This window comes from Drosophila kikkawai, chromosome 2L, assembly GCF_030179895.1.
Source record: "Drosophila kikkawai strain 14028-0561.14 chromosome 2L, DkikHiC1v2, whole genome shotgun sequence".
In the NCBI taxonomy this organism is placed as follows: Eukaryota; Metazoa; Arthropoda; class Insecta; order Diptera; family Drosophilidae; genus Drosophila; species Drosophila kikkawai.
In genome coordinates, this window is record NC_091728.1 from 18,023,120 (window position 1) to 18,042,430 (window position 19,311).

Consider the following 19,311-nt stretch of genomic DNA (forward strand, 5'->3'; position numbering starts at 1 on the left):
AAAGGTTTTCCCCGGCTCCACCTAATAATCCCCGAGATGTTGTTGTTGTTCGTCAAATGCCTAGTTAAGTCCTCGCAGAGCCTGCATCAACAGCATTTCCTTTGATACGCACACAACATTGGCAAACAACGAAAACAATAGAGACAAGTGGAGCACCAAGAAGCAGCACGAAGAGTAGACCAGGACCAAGGAGCAGGAACGGGAACGTGAACTGAAACGGGAACAGGAACAGGACCACAGATCCTGGCCCAGTGAGGCATCAATAGAAAATACCAATAACATCGACATCATCCTCCGCATCATTAGCCGAAACAAAAACTGCTGACTGGGGCACAATGCCAGCAAGCAAATCGGGTGAGGAGCCATGTACCCCGGATCCGTATTCCCTGGCCCGAAACCTCGACTATCCTATCCCCCGATTCCCCGTCACATCCTCCCAATTTCATCGTAACCCTAGCTCAAGGGTCTTCTATTTTTTTTTTTTGTCTGTGCTGCACAAGTCCCGCTGGCAATTTGAAGTTGAGCCAGCAGCAAAGAGTTCCTCTTTTTCTAACACTCTCCCTATAGCACTGCCTCGTTCCGTCTCTTTTTTAACACTGTTCGAAATAATTATTTTTAAAGGTATGAAATGTGAACATCTTCCTGAAAAATGTATTATTAAACCCACTTTTCATCATACATTGAATTATATATTTGACTTTTCTTTTGCGTCAATGTTTCAAATTATATTTTCTGTAGTTATTGGTTCCTTTTTTTCGCAGTGCACCCACTGGCATCGGCTCATTGACAGTCATAACGCTGAAATGCGCCTCAACTTGAACTAATTTGTGCGCAATTTGCGCGAAGAAAGGCGTCGGAAACACCAAAGGCAAAGCTAAAAGAGAGCGGGATATACAGGGACAGACCATAGATGGCGAAAGAGATGGCCCCATCCTAATAGAAAGAGACGACAGCCGACAGTGGGGTAGATGGGCGGAAAAAGAATGGCAAGCATTTGCACTTTTACTTAAGCGTAAAACTTTTCTTTTGCAGGTTGCAGCCAACTAATTTTGCTTCCTTTTCCTCGAATGGCAACAAAAAAAAAAAAAAAAGTGATAGGAGCTGGTGGCATACAGACATTGGAAGATAAGGGAGAGATAGAAATACTGTTACTGATTGCGTCAACTTTTTCAGCAACTTGCTTTGTTTCAAGTTGCTCTTATACTCTGCACTTTTCTCGAAAACAGTTGATCGAAATTGAAAAGGATCTTAACTTTCTAATGCTCTTTTAGTCCCCTTAAAATTTCAGAATAAAAAAAAAAAAAAAATTAGATGAGTTATGTATTATAAAATCAGAGTTGTAAAGGTATTTTTTCAACTAACAAACAAAATTGTTAATATTAATATATTTTAATAATTTATTTACCATTCTTGAATACTCTTATTTACTTAACTTCCTGTCCTGTTTCCCTTTTTGTTGGCTCCTGCGTCTCCGCAAATTGCATGAATTTGATTATTTGAAATTCCTTGTAGGTGAAAACATTCCTCGGATGCAGTCTCCGCTCTGTGGCCATGGAATGCGTCAAGTTTCTGCCTTTGAGAGGCAAATCCTGGCCCTAATTGTCTTCGCCTTGGACTGATTGAATCTCCTGCACTCCACAGGCGGCTTTATTATTTAACGTTTCAATTACACAAAGACGGAGTCCGATCCAAAAACGGGCAGTGGCATGTGAGGACCGGGATTGAGAGTCCTTTGAGGAGGCTATTTAGCATGTAAATGCGAGTCAGTGCCAAATAGTTGAGTCCCGGAGTCAGCGACTCGGCTTTAGTCGGAGGCGGAATCTATTTTGCATACAAATGGATTTTCTTTATGTTTATGGTGCGAGTGCGAGGTAGACTGAAAAATAATTTCGCAAATGTTTCATTTGATTACGGAATGAATCTCTGCTTGGATCTTTCAATCTCTAATTGTCTTTTATGCTGAATGCAAATGAGGACTTTGTCCTTGGCGGCTTCAACTGAACAAATGATTATAAATATAAACTTGTATTTCTTGGAAAAGATTTTGATTTTCAAGCGCTTTAATAATGGGGTTAAGTTTGTAGAAATTAGTTCTTTATAAATTTTTTTAATTTAAGTACCTTTGAAACATATTTTCACCTCGGTTGGCCTTTCTATTTTCTTCAATTATATTTTGCCTTAGCATTTTTCTCACAATTTAAACTATTTCATTCTCATTTAACTCGAGTCACGCGCTTCTAAGCATTTTTACATTTTTCATGCCCTGAGTAATTAAGAACCTGCCAAATGGAAATGCACAGGAATATATTTCACTTTCCACGAACTATTTGCCGCAGGAAAAACACAATTTAGGCTCAAGAAAACCCACCACACTTCGGGCTTATTGTCGAGGATTTTTAGTGTTGAAAACAATTGAAAGTGTTGGCAGTTGCACACTGTGATGATAAGGGTTGCGGTGGTCCTCTCCGGGGTGGTCCTTTGGGATGGCAAGCACGACATGCAAACTCAAATGCGGCCGCATGAAATTGCGAACGGCAAAAACACATTCATACAATGCATTTACAACCGGCAGCAAAAGAAGCAGAATCAGAAGTTGTAACTATAACAAAGAACTCGGTCATTTGGTACACAAAACGCAGCCAAAAGCACGCCCCGTGCTGCTAAATGCTCGAAAAAAAAAAAACCCCGAGCAGACGGAAAAATAAAACTAGGCAAAAGGAGTGCAGCTCGGGCCGAAATGGAGGGGGAATCGCGCTCAGAATGCACCCACGTTTCCATCCATGCATGCATGCATTCATGTGTGCTTGATGGGTGTGAAATACTTGCCGAGCAGGCTTGCAAGAATATCAGAAGCGTTACGGATACTCAATGGAACAGAGGGGAAAAAATGACTTAAAATGACCCTGACATTCCTAATAATATATAAATAATCGTTACGTTTTAAAGGGATCTTGAACTAAAATACTTGATCAGTTTTTGAGATATATTTCAAAAATATATTATATAATATTTATTTATTGATATCAATCCGAATACCTAGGGATATTCAAACCGTATTCATAGACACTCTGAGCAAAAATTCCATCAAATATTAAGTAGTTATTCCCCTGAGAGAGTACGACTCGTCTTGGTATTTATTTGAATCAATTTAGCTGTGACCGTAAACTGATTAATGTTGAGTGAGGTGGCCGCAGAATTGTGAGGTTCCGCTGTTCGCATGCTATTTATAAGCCTGCGGCTTTCGGCATTCCAATGCATTGGCTTCAATGAATAATTAAGCGGTTGGCGATGCCAGGATTAAGAAGCAGCTCCAGCCAACCGCAACCACTCACTCGCACTTGGGGGACTCCTTGCCACACCACCGTTTCACACACACCCGCATCTCGCACACATACTCACACATGCCAGGCGAAGGAGGGACATTTTTCACTTGTCAGGACATGACGCATACGCCTCGTTAGCCACGGATCTAGAACCCAAAACCTGAAAGCGAGAAACGCCATCTAATTTATAGAACGTGGCGGTTATTTCTTTTAAGTGCTCGACAAATAGAAACAACAAGCACAAAACACATTTCGTCACGTTCCCCCAACATCCAACAGCATCAATATTTTTATTTGAATTCTGTCTCCTTTTTTGCTTATAATTTATTTGCATTTGCTCATTGAAATGCTGCACAAACCAAACTCGTCCAAGTGCCACGAGCCGCAAATAAATGACAATCGGGGGAAATGGAGGAAAGTGTTGCCAAGACGGGGATATCATTTTGATGCTCTAGGATACATTTAAAGGAAGAGGAAATTTCGGTGTGAAATACTTAAATGAATCGGTTAATATGAAACCAAATTTTGCCAAATGGTGAATTTGTCATAGTTCTAAATAAAGAAAAATAATGTAGAGTTTTTTAAACCGATTAAAGTAAATATTATATTGAAAAACAACACACCAATTAATATTTTTATATATTTAATATCTTTAATTAAACGTTGTGTTAACCTATAGAAAAATGATAGTTTTAACTCAACTACGAAGTATCATGTAAGCCTTATTGTAAGCTCAAATTACTCCCAAATTCCAGTCACCTTCCTATATATGTATGTAGATAAATATACATATTTATGTGGGCCTTATTTTCAACACCCAAAGCAGCAAAAGCAACAGGGAGAAAATAAAACGGAATGCTAAACGAATTTGAAACATGCAATTTTTGTTGTTGCTGCCTTTTGGTACCTTGCGATGGTCCGCATCCATGGTCCGTCATAAATTCTCGTTATACAATTTAAAAACATTTGCTAAACACGCATTTCCTGCATGGCAATAGCAGGGAAAATGCGCAGGGAAACGGGAGTGGGTGTGAGAATGGCTCTGGGTCCGAAAAACATAACATAAATTTACTTTTTGGCTGCCCAACGGCCGTCGCTTAGAAGGGCCAGTGCAAAATAAAAAAAGAAAGAAATTCCGAAAAATAAAGGACACTTGAACGCCCATGGAGATAAAATTGTCAAAATGTTTGATGAATGCGAAACGAAATGAAAATTTATTTATATAGGCTCCCCCTTCCAGTGTGTGTGTGTGTGTGTCCGTGTTTGGATTCCCGCTCCATTTGGTATTATTTGGCTTGTATTTTTTAGGTATTTTCATAGCATAAATAGATCAGGGAAATGTTTGCCATTCCCCGACCCCATTCATCGTGTTTATTTGCGTATGCAAAAAACGTTTTAAGTTAATTTGGCATGAAGTTTTTGGTGATAGGAATAAAACCGGAATTCGTTTTTTATATTTTTGTAGGTTATTTATTTTTACCCAAACGAAAATTGAGCTACTGGCATTTGAGTTGAATTATTTATACTATTGATAAAAAAAAATGAAACAAATCCTGTCATCGCGTCAACAACAAGATCTCGTAATTTTTTCGCATCACTTCTTGAAGAAAACTTTTGCTCACCGAAGCACAAAATTAGTGTGCGGCTAATTTACAGGACTTTCGCAAGGAGGACTCTTACAGGAAAGACACCCAAAACACGTGTCAATTCTCCCACACACACACACGCATCCTTTGGGGGTGAAAAGAAAATTTTGTAGATGGGGCATGGACAACGTGACGTGCCACTCATCGCCATGAGCCCTGAAAATTTATTAACACATGCCAATCATAAAAAGAGCAAATCGCATTTTCATTCGAACAAAAGCCGTCCAACCAGAAATCGAAACCAGGAGAAAAACCCCTCGAAAAGAAAATAACGTTCCAGAAAACGAAAAGATTGGTTTTAGGTAACCAGAGAAAACTTAACTTTTAAGATGAGATATCTTTATGAATTAAATATCCCAAAACAAACTATCAGTTAATCTTTTGCATGAATTTCCTTATTGAATGATGTATATTTTTTGTTAATATTTTATAGGCAAAACTCTTGTTTTATTTTAAATTCTGATGTACAAATGTTGTATCAATATCGAAATGGGTTTTGTTTTACGTTCTTTTACTCCAGATTTTGAAAGAATGGAATTCGAATTGAAGAACGCCATTTCAATGGCAATTTGTCTAGGCAGCTCAAAAATTACAGTCACGTTTTCGATTATGAAAAATTTTATTTCGAATTTTTTCTTCAACCTTGCCAAGGCCTTGTGCTCTCTCCTATGTGTGTGCATTTCTTTTTGTGGGTTGATTGTAGGTGCACTCAAACATTTATTTATTATTTATAAGCACAGACAATGGACAATACCACGAAAAAGGCAGTTCAGATGAGAGGGGGAATAGAGGAAATCGATTGGAAGAGAAGAAGAAACTTAAAAGAAGGCCTGTGTTTTAATTTCATTCTACTTTAGATTGATTTAGATTAAGATTGATTGCGTATGTAATTAATATTTAAATACTGATAAGTAGTAGATATTATTATGAACTTTGGTAAAGGAAAGTAGCTTGACCTGCTATAAAAGCTCTATTTAGCCATTTAAATGAAAATATTTTAGAGTAATAAATTCTAAGAAATTTAAAAAAAAAAATGTAAAAAGATAATATTTAAAATCTTAAGAAATATGATTAAAATAACCCAGCAACCTCTTGACATAATGATCATTCCATGAAATACTTAATATTTGACTGATAAGCGCACTCAAAAGAATATTTAACAAGCGACGACAACCGTTCAAAGTGTTTAGTCAACGCGAAGCACGGCCAAAATGACTTCGAGTTGGTTTGGAATTCTCATTGGAGCCTGGCTTTTACTCTTTCAACAGGGAATAAAGGCCATATTTGTGTACCCTAACTGCGGACTATCTGACTCATCAGGAATTCGGATCATGAACGGAGTAAATAGCTTGCTGGGACAAGCACCTTTTATGGTGTACGTAATGAAAGACAACAAGTATCAATGTGGCGGTTCGATCGTTAGCGACAGTAAGTATTTCACCATTGATATTTGTGCTTACTTGGAAAATTTATATTCTTAATGTCGTTTCCAGGATACGTCCTTACAGCAGCACATTGCTTGGCTCATGGCCTGTAAGTAGCATTTCTTCTGACTAAAACCGTTTCCTTATTCAGTTTCCTCCATTATCCAGTTCAGTTCGCCTGGGCGAGTACGATGATAGAATGAACCCAGACTGCCTGGACATGGTATGCGTACCCGAACATAAGAACTTTGCCATCTCGGATACGGTATATCATTGGCAGTACAATAATGTCACTCAAGAAAATGACATAGCTCTGCTCAGATTAAACCAAAGTATCGAGTTCCAGCGTAAGTTTTCAAGTGTTTTTGATGCTTTATTAGCTTTATAATTATGTGGAAATACGCATATTTTATGTTGCTAAAGGAGAAACACCAATATAGGTATACTTATCACATAACAATCCATTTCCCAGAACACATACAGCCGATCTGTTTATTCCTCAGTCCTCAATATGTGCCAACAATATACTATTACACGGTCTTTGGTTGGGGCTTGACCAACCCCTATGATAAAGAAAAAGCGCATGTTCTACAGACTGCAAATCTGAGGCTCTATCCCAAAGTTAACTGCCGCACAACGTTTAGGATTCTTGATAGAAACCAGATCTGCGCTGGATCAGAGATATCGGACACTTGTGGCGGCGACTCCGGCAGTCCGCTGGTATTTACTGACCAAGATGGTCGGTATATTCAGTTGGGAATAGTGAGCCGCGGCTCCCGACAGTGCAACACTGCTGGAACGTACACATATGTTCCGAATTACAGCGACTGGATCGTGTCTACGATGCAGAGTATGGACCGAAGAGTATGGACCGATGCCCCGCTTCGCAGGACTCCCTGGAGAACTACTAGAAAGCCATTTATAATTAGCATATGATCTGGTACAGACATAGTCTATCGCCAAGTGCAATACTCTGTTCATACATAAAATATAATTACTTCGGCATTGCAAAATCGTTTCGCTTGGTGATATAGAATATATAACCATTATGGGATCGCTTTTGGGTTATAAAAATAACTTGTTGCTGACCTTTTTGACATTCCGAAAAAACAGTAAGTTATTGTCAAAGACTTTAAAAAAATGATTTTTTCAGAAACAGCCAATTCAAAAACCCATTTATCACGAAAGATCAATTAAAATGGTTTATGAAATCCATTTAAATAGAACAGAAAATTCCTCGAAATATATGTAACACTTTTTAACTGATAAGCAATTCGAATGAATATTTAAGAAACACTTTAGATTGTTTTCAGTATTTATTTATCGCGAACCTTGGTCGAAAATTACTTCGAATTGGCTCGGCTTTGTTTTTGGAGCCTAATTTGTTCTCCTTTAGGACGAAATCAAGGCCCAATTCCTGTACTCCAACAGTGGACTATATGACACATCAAGAAGTAGAATCACGGAAGGAAGAGATGCTCCTTTGGGATTGGCCCTCAAGACTTCGATATTGAGCTCGGTACATCACTGACATAGGTCTGATTAAATTAAACAGAAACATCATTTTTATTGGTAGTTTATCACTACCATAATAACTACGACTCTCATCTTGTCAAACTACACACATTACCTATTCTTTTTTACAATACATATTCAGCCGATCTGCCTGCTCTTATATCGTAGGAATGGCCCATAGTATCTGAATACCAGGTCTTCAGCTGGGACCTGACCTATTTCGCCGGTTCTACAGCTCTTCAGTCCACAAACCCACTCCCCATACAATCTATGTAATAAGAGGCTTAGAACAAGCCTGAGTGACAACCAGATCTGCGCTGGATCCACTGGATCGGACGCCTGTGGCTACCCTCCAATTGGGAATGGTTATAAGAAAGTTATAAAATCTCAATTCCGCGAAATATAAATCCAAATTCGACTGATAAGCCGAATTGGGGAATATTTAAAGAGCGGCGACATCGCCAATGGGTTCAGTTACGGCGATCCTCAGTCGAAATGACCGGGATTAAGTTTGGTCTTATCTTTACAGTCTGTCTTGTTGTCCAACAGCAGGGAGTGCTGACATATTTTATGAGGCAGAACTGCGGAAGATCATATCCCAGGCCATCTCCGAGGATCGTTAATGGACAAACGGCCGTTTTGGGAATGGCTCCATTTATGGCATATTTGTATATAAACTCCAGCTTTCATTGCGGCGGATCCATCATTACAGAAAGTTAGTATTCCGGATTCAATTAGTATTTCTCTATTTATGTGTTTTGTTTTTTTTTTTTTTTTTCAGGATACATCCTTACGGCAGGTCACTGTGTGGAAAAAGACCTGTGAGTAGCTTTCCGTCTAATTGAAAATTGTAGATTGAAAGTTAACCTTTTTGCGATTTAGTAAAGTGCGCCTGGGCGAGTATAATACCAGGACGAACCCCGACTGCGACGGTACAGCTTGTTTTCCCAGCATTGAAATCTACGGCATCCAGAAATCAATACTTCACGCTGGCTACAATGACATAACCTTAGCTAATGACATAGCTCTGCTTAAATTGAACAGAAGAATAATCTTCAACGGTAGGTCATATCTAAATTGGCATCTTGTATTTTATACTTACACATTTCCTTCCTCAGTTAACACTCAACCCGTCTGCCTTGTTCGAAGTCCGACGTATCTGCCTCCGATACATGAGTTCCATGCCTTTGGCTGGGGTAGGACCGAGAACAGAACTATTGCCAGGGTTCTCCAAACCACGAAACTCTACCTCTACAGCAACAGCTTCTGCAATTCGAGACTGAATGACTCACTGAACCAAAACCAATTCTGCGCTGCAACGCGTAATTCAGACACTTGCCAAGGCGACTCTGGTGGCCCCCTGGTGACGCATTTGCCGATCGGCGAAATGTCCTTCTACGTGCAGTTGGGACTAGTGAGCTTCGGCGATAGCCATTGCAGAGGCGTAGGAGTGTACACATACGTCCCGAATTATACTAATTGGATCTGGAAAGTGATACAATCAAATTAAACTTTTGGTTTTTCAAGCGGTTCAAATTGAATACTTTTTGGCAAAGCTGCGGGATGATGTCATTATCAGCGAACAAAAATCTATTGTCATAATTCAGAATTCCAACGAAATATAACAACATTCTCTTCCAAGTATAAATATACAGACATGTGCTATAAATCATTTAATGAACTCCGAGGGTTGATCCCATTATTCACTCAGTTGCTGATAAGGATTCTGCTTTTAATGTCTTGAAATACTAGAGAATTTTAGGTATTAGTAATCAGACAACTTAATCGCAGAAGGTTAAGTGTCAGGTTGTCATTAAACAAAAGCAATTAGTTAAAGTTAATGGTTTAATAGTCTATTTTTGACACCACCTCAAATTAACCTTGCCATAAACATGTATTTAAATTAAGCTATTTACTGCAATATTCAAGCTACCTGAAGGAAATATTCAATTTTCCAGCAAAAAGATATTTGAAAATAGTTACCTGCGGTCTGGTCTGGATGGGAAAAACTTTAAGGACCGCCTGCGGTGCTTGAAAACTGTTAATTGATTTTGCCTCTCGCTCTGTCGGAGTTTCCCAGTCACCAGGCGATCCTTTATCCTTCCGATTATTGTGGCTTTTGTGCAGTGGGGCGCGGCATTAGCTCTTGGACACCGAACTGAACTGCTTAACTTTCATGCAATTTGCAGGCGGCCAAAAATAAAAATCGAGTGAGAGAAGTCAACTGCTTTTCGGCCCGCATAAATCTCCTAACCAGCTGAGGAAGGGAGATAGCGAGAGAGGTCCTTTTGGACGACAAACAATTTTATTGTGCTGGCCACATGCAACGCACACATGCAGCAGCAGCAGCTCGCACTCTCGCCCTGGCACACCCATGGACATTGGTATATGAGTGAGGTTAGTGGCCGACAACGACGAAAATTGCAAAAGGATATGACTTACAAACACTCGAAAAGGGACCCTCACACACACATTCAATAAGCGCTTTGAAATAGTAAGTAGACAGCACCATTAAAATATCCACTATTTAAACGTTTATCAATTTTATACATTTTCTAATCACATTTTCTAAACTCGAACATTATTTAAGACTGTCCATAATTTCTCAACTTGGAAAATTCGAAATCCCATTTTTCCAGGCACATTTGAAAAGTTCTTAAAGCTCCTCATCAAATCCACCTTAATTTGGATAGCCATCTAAACAGAAAACTTCTCTTAGTCTGACTGGGCGATTGTAGGGTATAAAAAGACACATACTGCCAGATAGGAACCACGCTCGTGTGTGTATATAATACCAGACACAGCCCCACATGCGGTTGCAGTTTTATGCGTTGGCATGGCCGCCGGCCACGCCCACTGTCACATGGGACGGAGGAGGTTCAGTCCACATAAGAGCATTTTCCAGCACAGCTTGATCCTTTTTTATCTTCCATTTGATTTTCATTTTTAATACGAAAATAAGTTTAGCTTAAAATTGAATTATTTGATTTATTTTTGCAGAGAGTGAGGGCGAGCAACTGGAGATAGAGTGTGCCGTAAAAGTTTTCTTATTTGATGCAACCGGCTTGGCCCAAAGTGGTTGCCGGCCAACGTTTGTTGGCCAGTTTTGTCTGCGCTTTTGACTTTGAGCATAATTTAATCGGATATTTGTTGCTGCTCCAGCTTCCGTTTGCCAGTTTCATATTATTTAAGTTTTTCTCTACGCCGCTCTCCATCCAAGCTTTTCGGTATAGATTTTAACAGATTCCTTTTGACAAGCAAAATTAAATGGAACATTTTTGTAAATCAAATTTACGTTGCCTTTTTCTGGGCAGCATTTTTCCAAATGGTATATATTCCCATTCTATTTTTTTGTTATTTTCGTGCAAGTCATGGGATGAGGAGCAAAACAAAAGATTTTAATCATCTTAATTAGTTTACGGTTCTGATTTCACCGAGAACTAACAAACTGAAACCGAAAAATGCAGCAAAAAACATGGAAGGAAAGGCAAACCGACCAAGAGTTACCCCTTTAAATTGTGGTATTAATATTTTTTATTTTGAAGATACCTATTCTAGAATACCTTTTCTTATCGAGAAGGAGAGCAAATAAATAATTAAACTAAACTAAAAGTGAATTTAAAATTAATACCGCACAGATAATTATTACAGAGTCCCATATTGCTCGACCCAATTGACCTTTCCTTAACCCATAAACCCCTTTCCTAAACCCTCCTCTTGTAGGGTATCGAGATGAGGAAAAGTAAGACTAACATCTCCAGGAGCCATTTTCTGGAATGAGAAATTGCTCTGGCAAACAACTTTGCACATGTTGCAGCACCCAACTTGCAACTGTCTTTCCAGGTGTGTGTGTGTGTGTGTGCCAGTGTGAGTGCAACGTGTTTGTTAGCCAAATTGAATTTATGACCTGTGGCGTTACACTTACACCGAAGCACACACACAGGCAAAGAGGGAGCCAAACCTGGGAATCCCCCAGGTGATGGGCGATGGGCGATGGGCAAGGGGCTTTGAGCTGAGATCCGCCGGGCGACATTGTTAAATTTTGCGTTCTAATAGCCAAAGTGTTGCACCTGACAGGTAAGACAGCCGGCAACGAGCCAGAATCGGAATGTGCCATGTCACACTTGACCCCAAGCCGAGCTCGTTGACTCGCTTTTCTTCTCTGTATTTTTATTTTCCCACCGCCCCTCAACTGCGCTTCAACTGCTCTAATATGCCAGTTTATTTGATGGAGTTTCTGCCATCCGTGGCTCAAAACAAAGTCAAAATCTAGAGTTCCTACAAATTGCTTGGGCAAAAGAGGATTTATTATGTGTTTAGACAACAAACTTTTAGTAATTTTCAAGCAAAATCTGGCTGGAAATCTGTAAATTTCAAGTGGATAAAAAGTCATGTTTATAATTCAAATAAATCATTTTACCACAAACAAGACATTAGGTATAGTTTTTTGAAGATTTTCTAAATGAAAACAGTTAAAAAAAACATTGTTTCCAATATAAAAATATTAAGTAAATATAATCTGCAATTATTATAAATTATGATGCTACTAAGTTTTAATTTTAACATTAATAAATCCCCATTTTCTTAAACCTCCTCTGGTTTTAGCAACCTTTCCCTGTTTTTCAAGTGCACTCGTTGAAATTCAAGAGTTCCCAAACAAACGTAATAATTTTTCATTGCCTGTAATCACCACCTACCTGCGTACACACTCACACGGAAAATTCTTGGCCAGCTTCAATTAATTGAAGCCAACTTACTGCCGAAATGCAATCGACAATTTGCTGAAATCCCACGAGGGCCACCTTTAAGTGACTTCTGCACTTGGTTCCCTTACCATTCCACTGCTTCCCTCGCCAAACAATGGCCCAGAGTCATCCCCTATATTGGAAGATGTGTGTTTTTGGGGGAGGTGTGGAGATTTGGTGTCAACTACTAAGTTGCCTGGCTGGGCATCATCAATATGTTGTCCATAGCCAAAAAGTATCTATTGCCAGGACTGTAAACGCACACCTCCTGCCTCAAAGCGTACTTTTCATGTGCATAATTTCCGCAACTTGCTGGCTGAGCTTGGAGGGTGAGGGAAACCGCTAGGGGATGGGGTGTTAGTGACAGGTTAGTAGGAAAACTTATGCGCGGACCGAAGGCAGATGGAGATGCCATTTGTATGCATTTGCCTAACTGAGCCGGGCTCTGAGCACGTTCCCACATCTATGAACGGAAGCACTGAAAATTGCTGTGGATCAAATTTAACAACTTTTACAAAATAGATCCTAATAAAGTTTAAAAAATTTTCCAAAAAAAAAGTTTTTATTAATAAACGAACGATTTGATTGTAACATTATACTCTAAGAAATAAAATAAAAACATGAAACTATTAAACAACAAATCATTTCGTTTATAATCATTTTGTCAAAATGAAAATTCATGTTTCTTGCCGTGCACTTGTGCTGGTGTATCCTTGTCTTGGCTGCCGGCCCGGATCCTGTGAGGCCTTCGAGTGCGAGTCCTTGTCCTGACCCGACCCACTCAGGACCTTTAGTCGTGCAGGAGCAATGTTTCGGGCTCATTGTTGATATCAACACAATTTAGTGTCTTATACATGCGACCCGAGTTGCTGCCACAGTGCCGTGCAGTTTCACATGCAACTAGGCAGAGCTTTAGCTAAATACCTGCCATTGGGCACCTGTCCCTCCCATTGCCTTTCGCCTACGGAGTGCCGCCTGATGCCGCCCCCTTCCTAAGCAAACACACACGTGGCCGCATAGTCTATGCACCTGCATGGAAAACAAAATGAGTTGCATGTTGATTAAGTCACCTGTACACACTTTTGCACAAGCAAACAGTGCAGTCTGCTGCTCCCACGCAGAAGAGGGGTGTTCCAGGTGGGCTTCCTATGGGGGTTTTGAAGGGGTTGGGATGGGGCGAGGCTGGCAGCATACGTTGAAGAGCTTTCTGGCTTTAGCAGGAAGTTGTTGCTTTTTATGCAGCATCTGTAGCAGTTGCTGATGCTGCTGCAGCCTCCTAAAAATTGCTTCATTAAGTGTTTCTTGTTGGCCTCTCGGCAGCTGTGTATTAGTGACGCTTTTATGCTAATGTCCTTCGAACAGGAGAAGCCCACAAAAACCAAAGACCAGCAATGCACTAATACAGGTGGAAAAATATATGAATTGTTACACATATCAATTTTTGAATGTTTATAAAATGCAGCTAGTTTTTTTGTAAGCAATAAATACAGAACTTCTCCTCTCCTTTAATTTAATTTTTTTTTCAACTGTTTCACTAAGCTTACCCCTAGTTCTTTTGACAGTTTTCCCAAGATTTACAACACCCTAAATCTCTGTTTTCCCTCAGTATGCTCTCTGCCTTCGCCTTGACTTGACGTTTAATTTATTTTTGCACTATTTTTCAATTATTTAATTTCCTTTGCAAACGCAAACACACACTCATACGCACACCACAGCTAGGCAGTAAATGAAATGTAAATTGAAAACTCTGCATCTGCTTGGCAATCAAGATAAGAACGAAAGAACAACGAAGACTTTGCTTGCAACTCTTTGTTATGCCCAAATTTCGTTCTGGTTTTTCGCATTTTGCCAGTATGGCACTTGAAATGTTTGTGATTTCTTTCTTTCTTTCTTGTGTTCAAAACGAAAATATTGACGAGAAAATATTGTATATTGTATTGTATTTGATTATTTAGTTTATCCTAAAGAATGATATTTTTTTAAGCCTCTAGGGTAAGTTCTTTTATTAATTTAGTAATGCAATCTGACAAGCTTATTGTGCTGCGGGCTTGATTTTTCCACCACATCCTTCCCTTTCCATTTCCGGTTCCGGTTCGACTCTCTCCCTTTGTCGGTGCTGCTTATAATTGTCTCAATTTGAGCAGCCACACAGTTTCAATTAGACGCTATGCACATTGCCTTGACGATTACTTCACAGGTCAACCCGGCTGTAACTCCGTCTGTCCCAGCCCCCCGGAATCCTGAGAGGGTGGAACCCATTCCCATGCCCTGCCCAATCCCCACATATTTGCGTATGCAAATTTTTCAAGCTATTTGCTGTGAAATTATGCCAGTCGCTGTCGACGCGCATACGCGGCTAATAAAATACGCAACAAACTACGCGATGCCTGAGTGATGAGGCAGCCAAGCGTTTGCCATAATTTATGTTGCGGTAAACCCGCAGCCGCACGGCTCGCTTTTCCGCCCCGATTTTCCACCCAACCTGACCCGCTTTACCTTTTCAGCACCCGTGTGCCCGTCGGCTGTGGGGCTGTTTATATTGCTTATTTAATATGTGCACGGCTGCCTGGATCAGCGGCAGCGTCAACAGCACCAACAATGGGGTTTCATTGAGTTATGCCGCTCATTTGGAGCGTCAGCAGTCGGCTGTAGTCGCAGCCATAACAATGAGCTCATTTCCCCCGATTTCACCGCCATCCCGCCCAGACCTTCTTCCCCTTAAATAGTGGCGCGTGTCAATTTAGCGCTTGGATGTGACATACTGCCATCCCACGAGCAGCTGCTCGGCTTCGAGCTAATATTAGTTTTCGTGGTTTAGCTGATTTTTTATTACCCCAAAAATAATAATTGGAGATATTTTCCTTGAATAACCTGAGCCAGCAGAAATGTTCAATGGGATAACTTTATTTATATCGTAAAAAAGTACACTTAATAACTGAGAAATTTCTCATAAATAAATATTCATATATCGTTTGCGAACGAATAAATCTAAATAGAGTGGAGTTCATTGAATTCATTGACAAATGCAGCTACAGCTTCCTTTGAACACATGAGAAAGCACACCTTCCACAGCATAACCCTTTTTGTTATTCCTAACCCTTCTTTTTACATGTGTCTGTGCATTTTTTAGCCAAAGTTTCACAACAACTTTTGTCCGGCTCTATCAATGGATGCACCTTATCAAACATTTACAGCCAGTTGGTGAGCTGCTGTGGCATGCGAAGACTCTTGAAAGAAATTTAAACATTGCGTAAGAAACACTAGAGACTGTAAAATATAAACAGGTGCTTTGTGTTACAAGAAAATGTATTTCTTTTATAAATAATATATTTTTATATTTCTTATATGATTAAGAAGTTGTTTAAATTACACAAAAATTATTTTAAAAATTTGATGTTACAAGTAAAATGTATTTTTCTATGTGCTATTTTTATTTATTTTCTTGTTGTATGACGTGGCAAAACGCAGCCTAACTGGCTGGCAAGCGACATTTGCCAAGCTCAGTTCACTTGGGTTCAGTAAGTTCGGTTCGAGTTCGGGCTTACTTCATTTTTCATTCATTCAAAGCGCAACATCAACAGACGCAGTCTGCAGCAATGCAGCTGCTGTTCCCGGCATCCTTATATATTTTAATACCCTGCCCCAGGCTCGAAAGTTAATTCCTATAAAAATAGTTACAGAAAAGTAACAATTTGTTTCTAGTTACAACTTTGAAATGGAATTGATCAATTACATATCAGAAAGATATTTTAAGATACCAATCAAGTAGAAAAAAATATAAATTAGAAAACTTATTTTTCATAAATAAAATTATTATTGCTGTATGGTGTGCAATGTAAACCACATTTTACTAATATTTACACTAAGATCTCCTGAAAATATTTATTAGTGTAAGGGAATTAAAATCTTCGGCCAATCATAAGACAGTCCTTTCTTCTTATTCCGCTGCATCCTAGTCTTCCTGCTCCCCTCTGCCTCTTGTGGCGGTGCTGCTTTTCATATAACAACAATATTTTATGCTCAGCTGTCTGGCTTTTTATGCATTTGCCCGGCTGCCTATGTGAAAAATTACAAAAAGCCAGCAAGTAGTGGCCAAGTGGCGGAAGGGAGGGTCAGAGGGCTCAGGAGAGGCCTGAGAAAATCGGGGACCGGGCGAAGGAAAAGTGGGAAAAGTGGCCACAGCCACAGAGGCGGCGTCTAGGGCCAAGTGTTTGCCATGCACTTGACTGTGTTATTTTTGCCTCCTGTCCGGGCCCGACGCATAAATCAACCTGCTGCAAGCACACACAATCCCGCGCCCAAGGAGCGGATACATCCCTGCCCACCTCCTGACAGGAGATCGGGATAACTATTAAAGCGAGTGGTGGCCCTTAAAGATGAGCCAGCAATCGGATGCGACAAATTTTATTGAGCAGCTGCTCAATGATGCACCATAAAAAACGAAAACAAAAAAGAAATGAATTAATATGGGAATGTCTGGATATAAAAAAAATTAAGCATATAGCCAATACTTAAAAATACAAATATTCGTACACTTAGAGCTATCATATGCACTTAGAATTTCACAATGATGACGTAATTTAATAGAAAACATCCAGAAATGTATAAAATTTAATAAAGTTTGTTTTTGTATTATCTCAACGTTTACTTTTTCAAAGTCACCGCCCTCATTTATTACCCTTGACATTCCATATTAATCAGGAGATCTCTGCCTGCCTGGAACTAGACTCTGGCCAACTTAATTTAATACACTTCCGAGAGGAACAACATTTAGACCCCAGTCAGTTCTCAAAAATTCTCGACTGGGTCAGTTTGCTGCTTCGGACAGGCTACTATTATGGCCACATTATTGGAGTAAGCAACTTTGAAATTGACTGGCGGACGGGACGCGTTTTCAGAAGCACTCGGAGCACTGTCTATGCCATCGCAGGCAATGTCTTAATTCTTATGCTTATAAGCTTCAAGGTAGTAGGAAAGGCAACTTTTACTGTACATTTCGAAGGGACGCATCAGCTATACAATTATGTCGTATTCTCTGTGACGCTACTGAGGAACACTGCAGGTTGGCTGACATATGTTAAGGATTATTTGTTTAAATGTCTAACTAAATTAAATATTATAATTTTCGAGTGGCTTTCCCTTTGGGGACCAAAAATCAAGCAGATACAAATGTTTTCCTAGGAATGGTTCTGCATTTTTGGCTGTCGGCCATTCTCAATCTGTTATTGGCACAGCATTATATAGTGATGCTGTGCATTCGAGGACAATATACATGCTTAATGCGAAGCTAAAACAGGTTATCAAGGAAAGCAAGCACCTAAGCCTTAGTCCCTCCCGAAAGGGAGCCTTCATGACCAAGTGTTGCACCCTGGCTGATCAACTAGAGGATATAGCGAAGGTCCAGGACCATCTGCAGTCGATTGTAACCCAATTGGACAGGGTGTTTGGCATACAATTCCTGATGGTGATCTCCGGGAATTACGTATCTACGGTGGGCACCATTTACACAACCTATAGCATCTTTAAGCAAGAGGTCTTATATTGTCCTTTACATGGTGCTTATGCTCCTACATGACTGGCTTCCTCAATCTCATCATGGCTCTCCGCATTCAAGATGACCACAAAGAGATGATTCGTCTTTTGGAGGAGCGAACTTTGTTTGCGCCTGGTTTGAATGTTCGCCTGGAGCAGTCCGTGAGTAGATTTGGTTTATGTAAAATTCTAATTCCAGTTTGCAGAACTCTATAAGTTATTTTTGCTTGGTAATAAGCTGTTAATTTACGCAGCAAATTTTTCTATCCTTTCAGTTTGAAAGCCTTCAGTTGCAGCTTATCCGAAACCCGCTTAAGATGAACGTACTTCAACTATTTCAAGTCAACCGCCAGTTAATATGGGCCATGACAGGATCTATTATATTACACTCTATATCCTTAATTCAGTATGACTCTTAAAATTTTTAAAAAGAATTTATATAAAATATTTAATATTATAAATTTTAGTCGGAAAAATTATTAAGATATTTTCAATAAAACTTTGAGCAATTAAGCTAAGAGCAGAACTACATTTTCACAGAATAAAACAAAACGAAGCGTCAGAGAAATCCTGTTTGATATTTCAAAAAAGGACGCTCCCCCTCCTCGTCATCCCTTCATATTTATTGCACACACAAGAAAGTTCTGGCCATTAAATAAGTGGAAGTTTTCCCTGCTCACTTCGGTTAACATCTGCCAATTCTTTGGCTTTGCAAGGCGACGTTTATCTTTCCAAGATGAAAACATGAAATGGGTTTGGTTTAATTAGCCCACAAAACCAAAACAAAACAAATGCTGGCCGGATAACACAGGACAACTTGTGCACTATCTGTCTTCATTACCTTTTCCCTGCATCCATAAAGATATGTGTTAATTTCTTGTATGTGAGTTTCTTGCTGTATTAATTGGGACAAAGCCAAAACTTAAGCGCTGATAAAACTAAAATCAACCGCAGGTTTCCGCTTCCAGCGAAATTCAATGGCAGTTGCCAAGGCCAGGACATCCAACGTCCCTTACCCACTTTCTCTGCCATCGCGTTATTCGCTTAATGCTGTCATTATATGAAGTCCTTTACTTCGGGGATACGCTCTGTAAGTCTATCTCATATGACTGTTGTCCCCGGCAAC

The 19,311-nt window shown here is 39.6% G+C and overlaps 2 protein-coding genes across 2 annotated transcripts; both read left to right on the top strand.

The window, feature by feature from the left end:
* The first annotated feature begins 6,180 nt into the window (after positions 1 to 6,180).
* LOC138927880 (serine protease grass-like) lies at positions 6,181 to 7,329 on the top strand. The gene is made up of 4 exons (XM_070283216.1): positions 6,181 to 6,397; positions 6,463 to 6,502; positions 6,562 to 6,740; positions 6,866 to 7,329. The coding sequence occupies exons 1-4, from the start codon at positions 6,181 to 6,183 to the stop codon at positions 7,327 to 7,329; spliced, it is 900 nt and encodes a 299-aa protein (XP_070139317.1).
* Positions 7,330 to 8,403: 1,074 nt separating this feature from the next.
* LOC108076842 (chymotrypsin-like protease CTRL-1) lies at positions 8,404 to 18,228 on the top strand. The gene is made up of 5 exons (XM_041775773.2): positions 8,404 to 8,623; positions 8,690 to 8,729; positions 8,791 to 8,969; positions 9,027 to 9,352; positions 17,941 to 18,228. The coding sequence occupies exons 1-5, from the start codon at positions 8,404 to 8,406 to the stop codon at positions 18,226 to 18,228; spliced, it is 1,053 nt and encodes a 350-aa protein (XP_041631707.2).
* The last annotated feature ends 1,083 nt before the right edge of the window (positions 18,229 to 19,311 follow it).

Coding starts and splice junctions, on each gene's coding strand:
- LOC138927880 (XM_070283216.1), top strand. CDS start 6,181: ATGACTTCGAGTTGGTTTGGAATTCTCATTGGAGCCTGGCTTTTACTC. Junction 6,503..6,561: donor CATTGCTTGGCTCATGGCCT/GTAAGTAGCATT, acceptor TCCATTATCCAG/TTCAGTTCGCCTGGGCGAGT. Junction 6,741..6,865: donor CCAAAGTATCGAGTTCCAGC/GTAAGTTTTCAA, acceptor TCCATTTCCCAG/AACACATACAGCCGATCTGT.
- LOC108076842 (XM_041775773.2), top strand. CDS start 8,404: ATGACCGGGATTAAGTTTGGTCTTATCTTTACAGTCTGTCTTGTTGTC. Junction 8,624..8,689: donor CGGATCCATCATTACAGAAA/GTTAGTATTCCG, acceptor TTTTTTTTTCAG/GATACATCCTTACGGCAGGT. Junction 8,730..8,790: donor CACTGTGTGGAAAAAGACCT/GTGAGTAGCTTT, acceptor TTTGCGATTTAG/TAAAGTGCGCCTGGGCGAGT.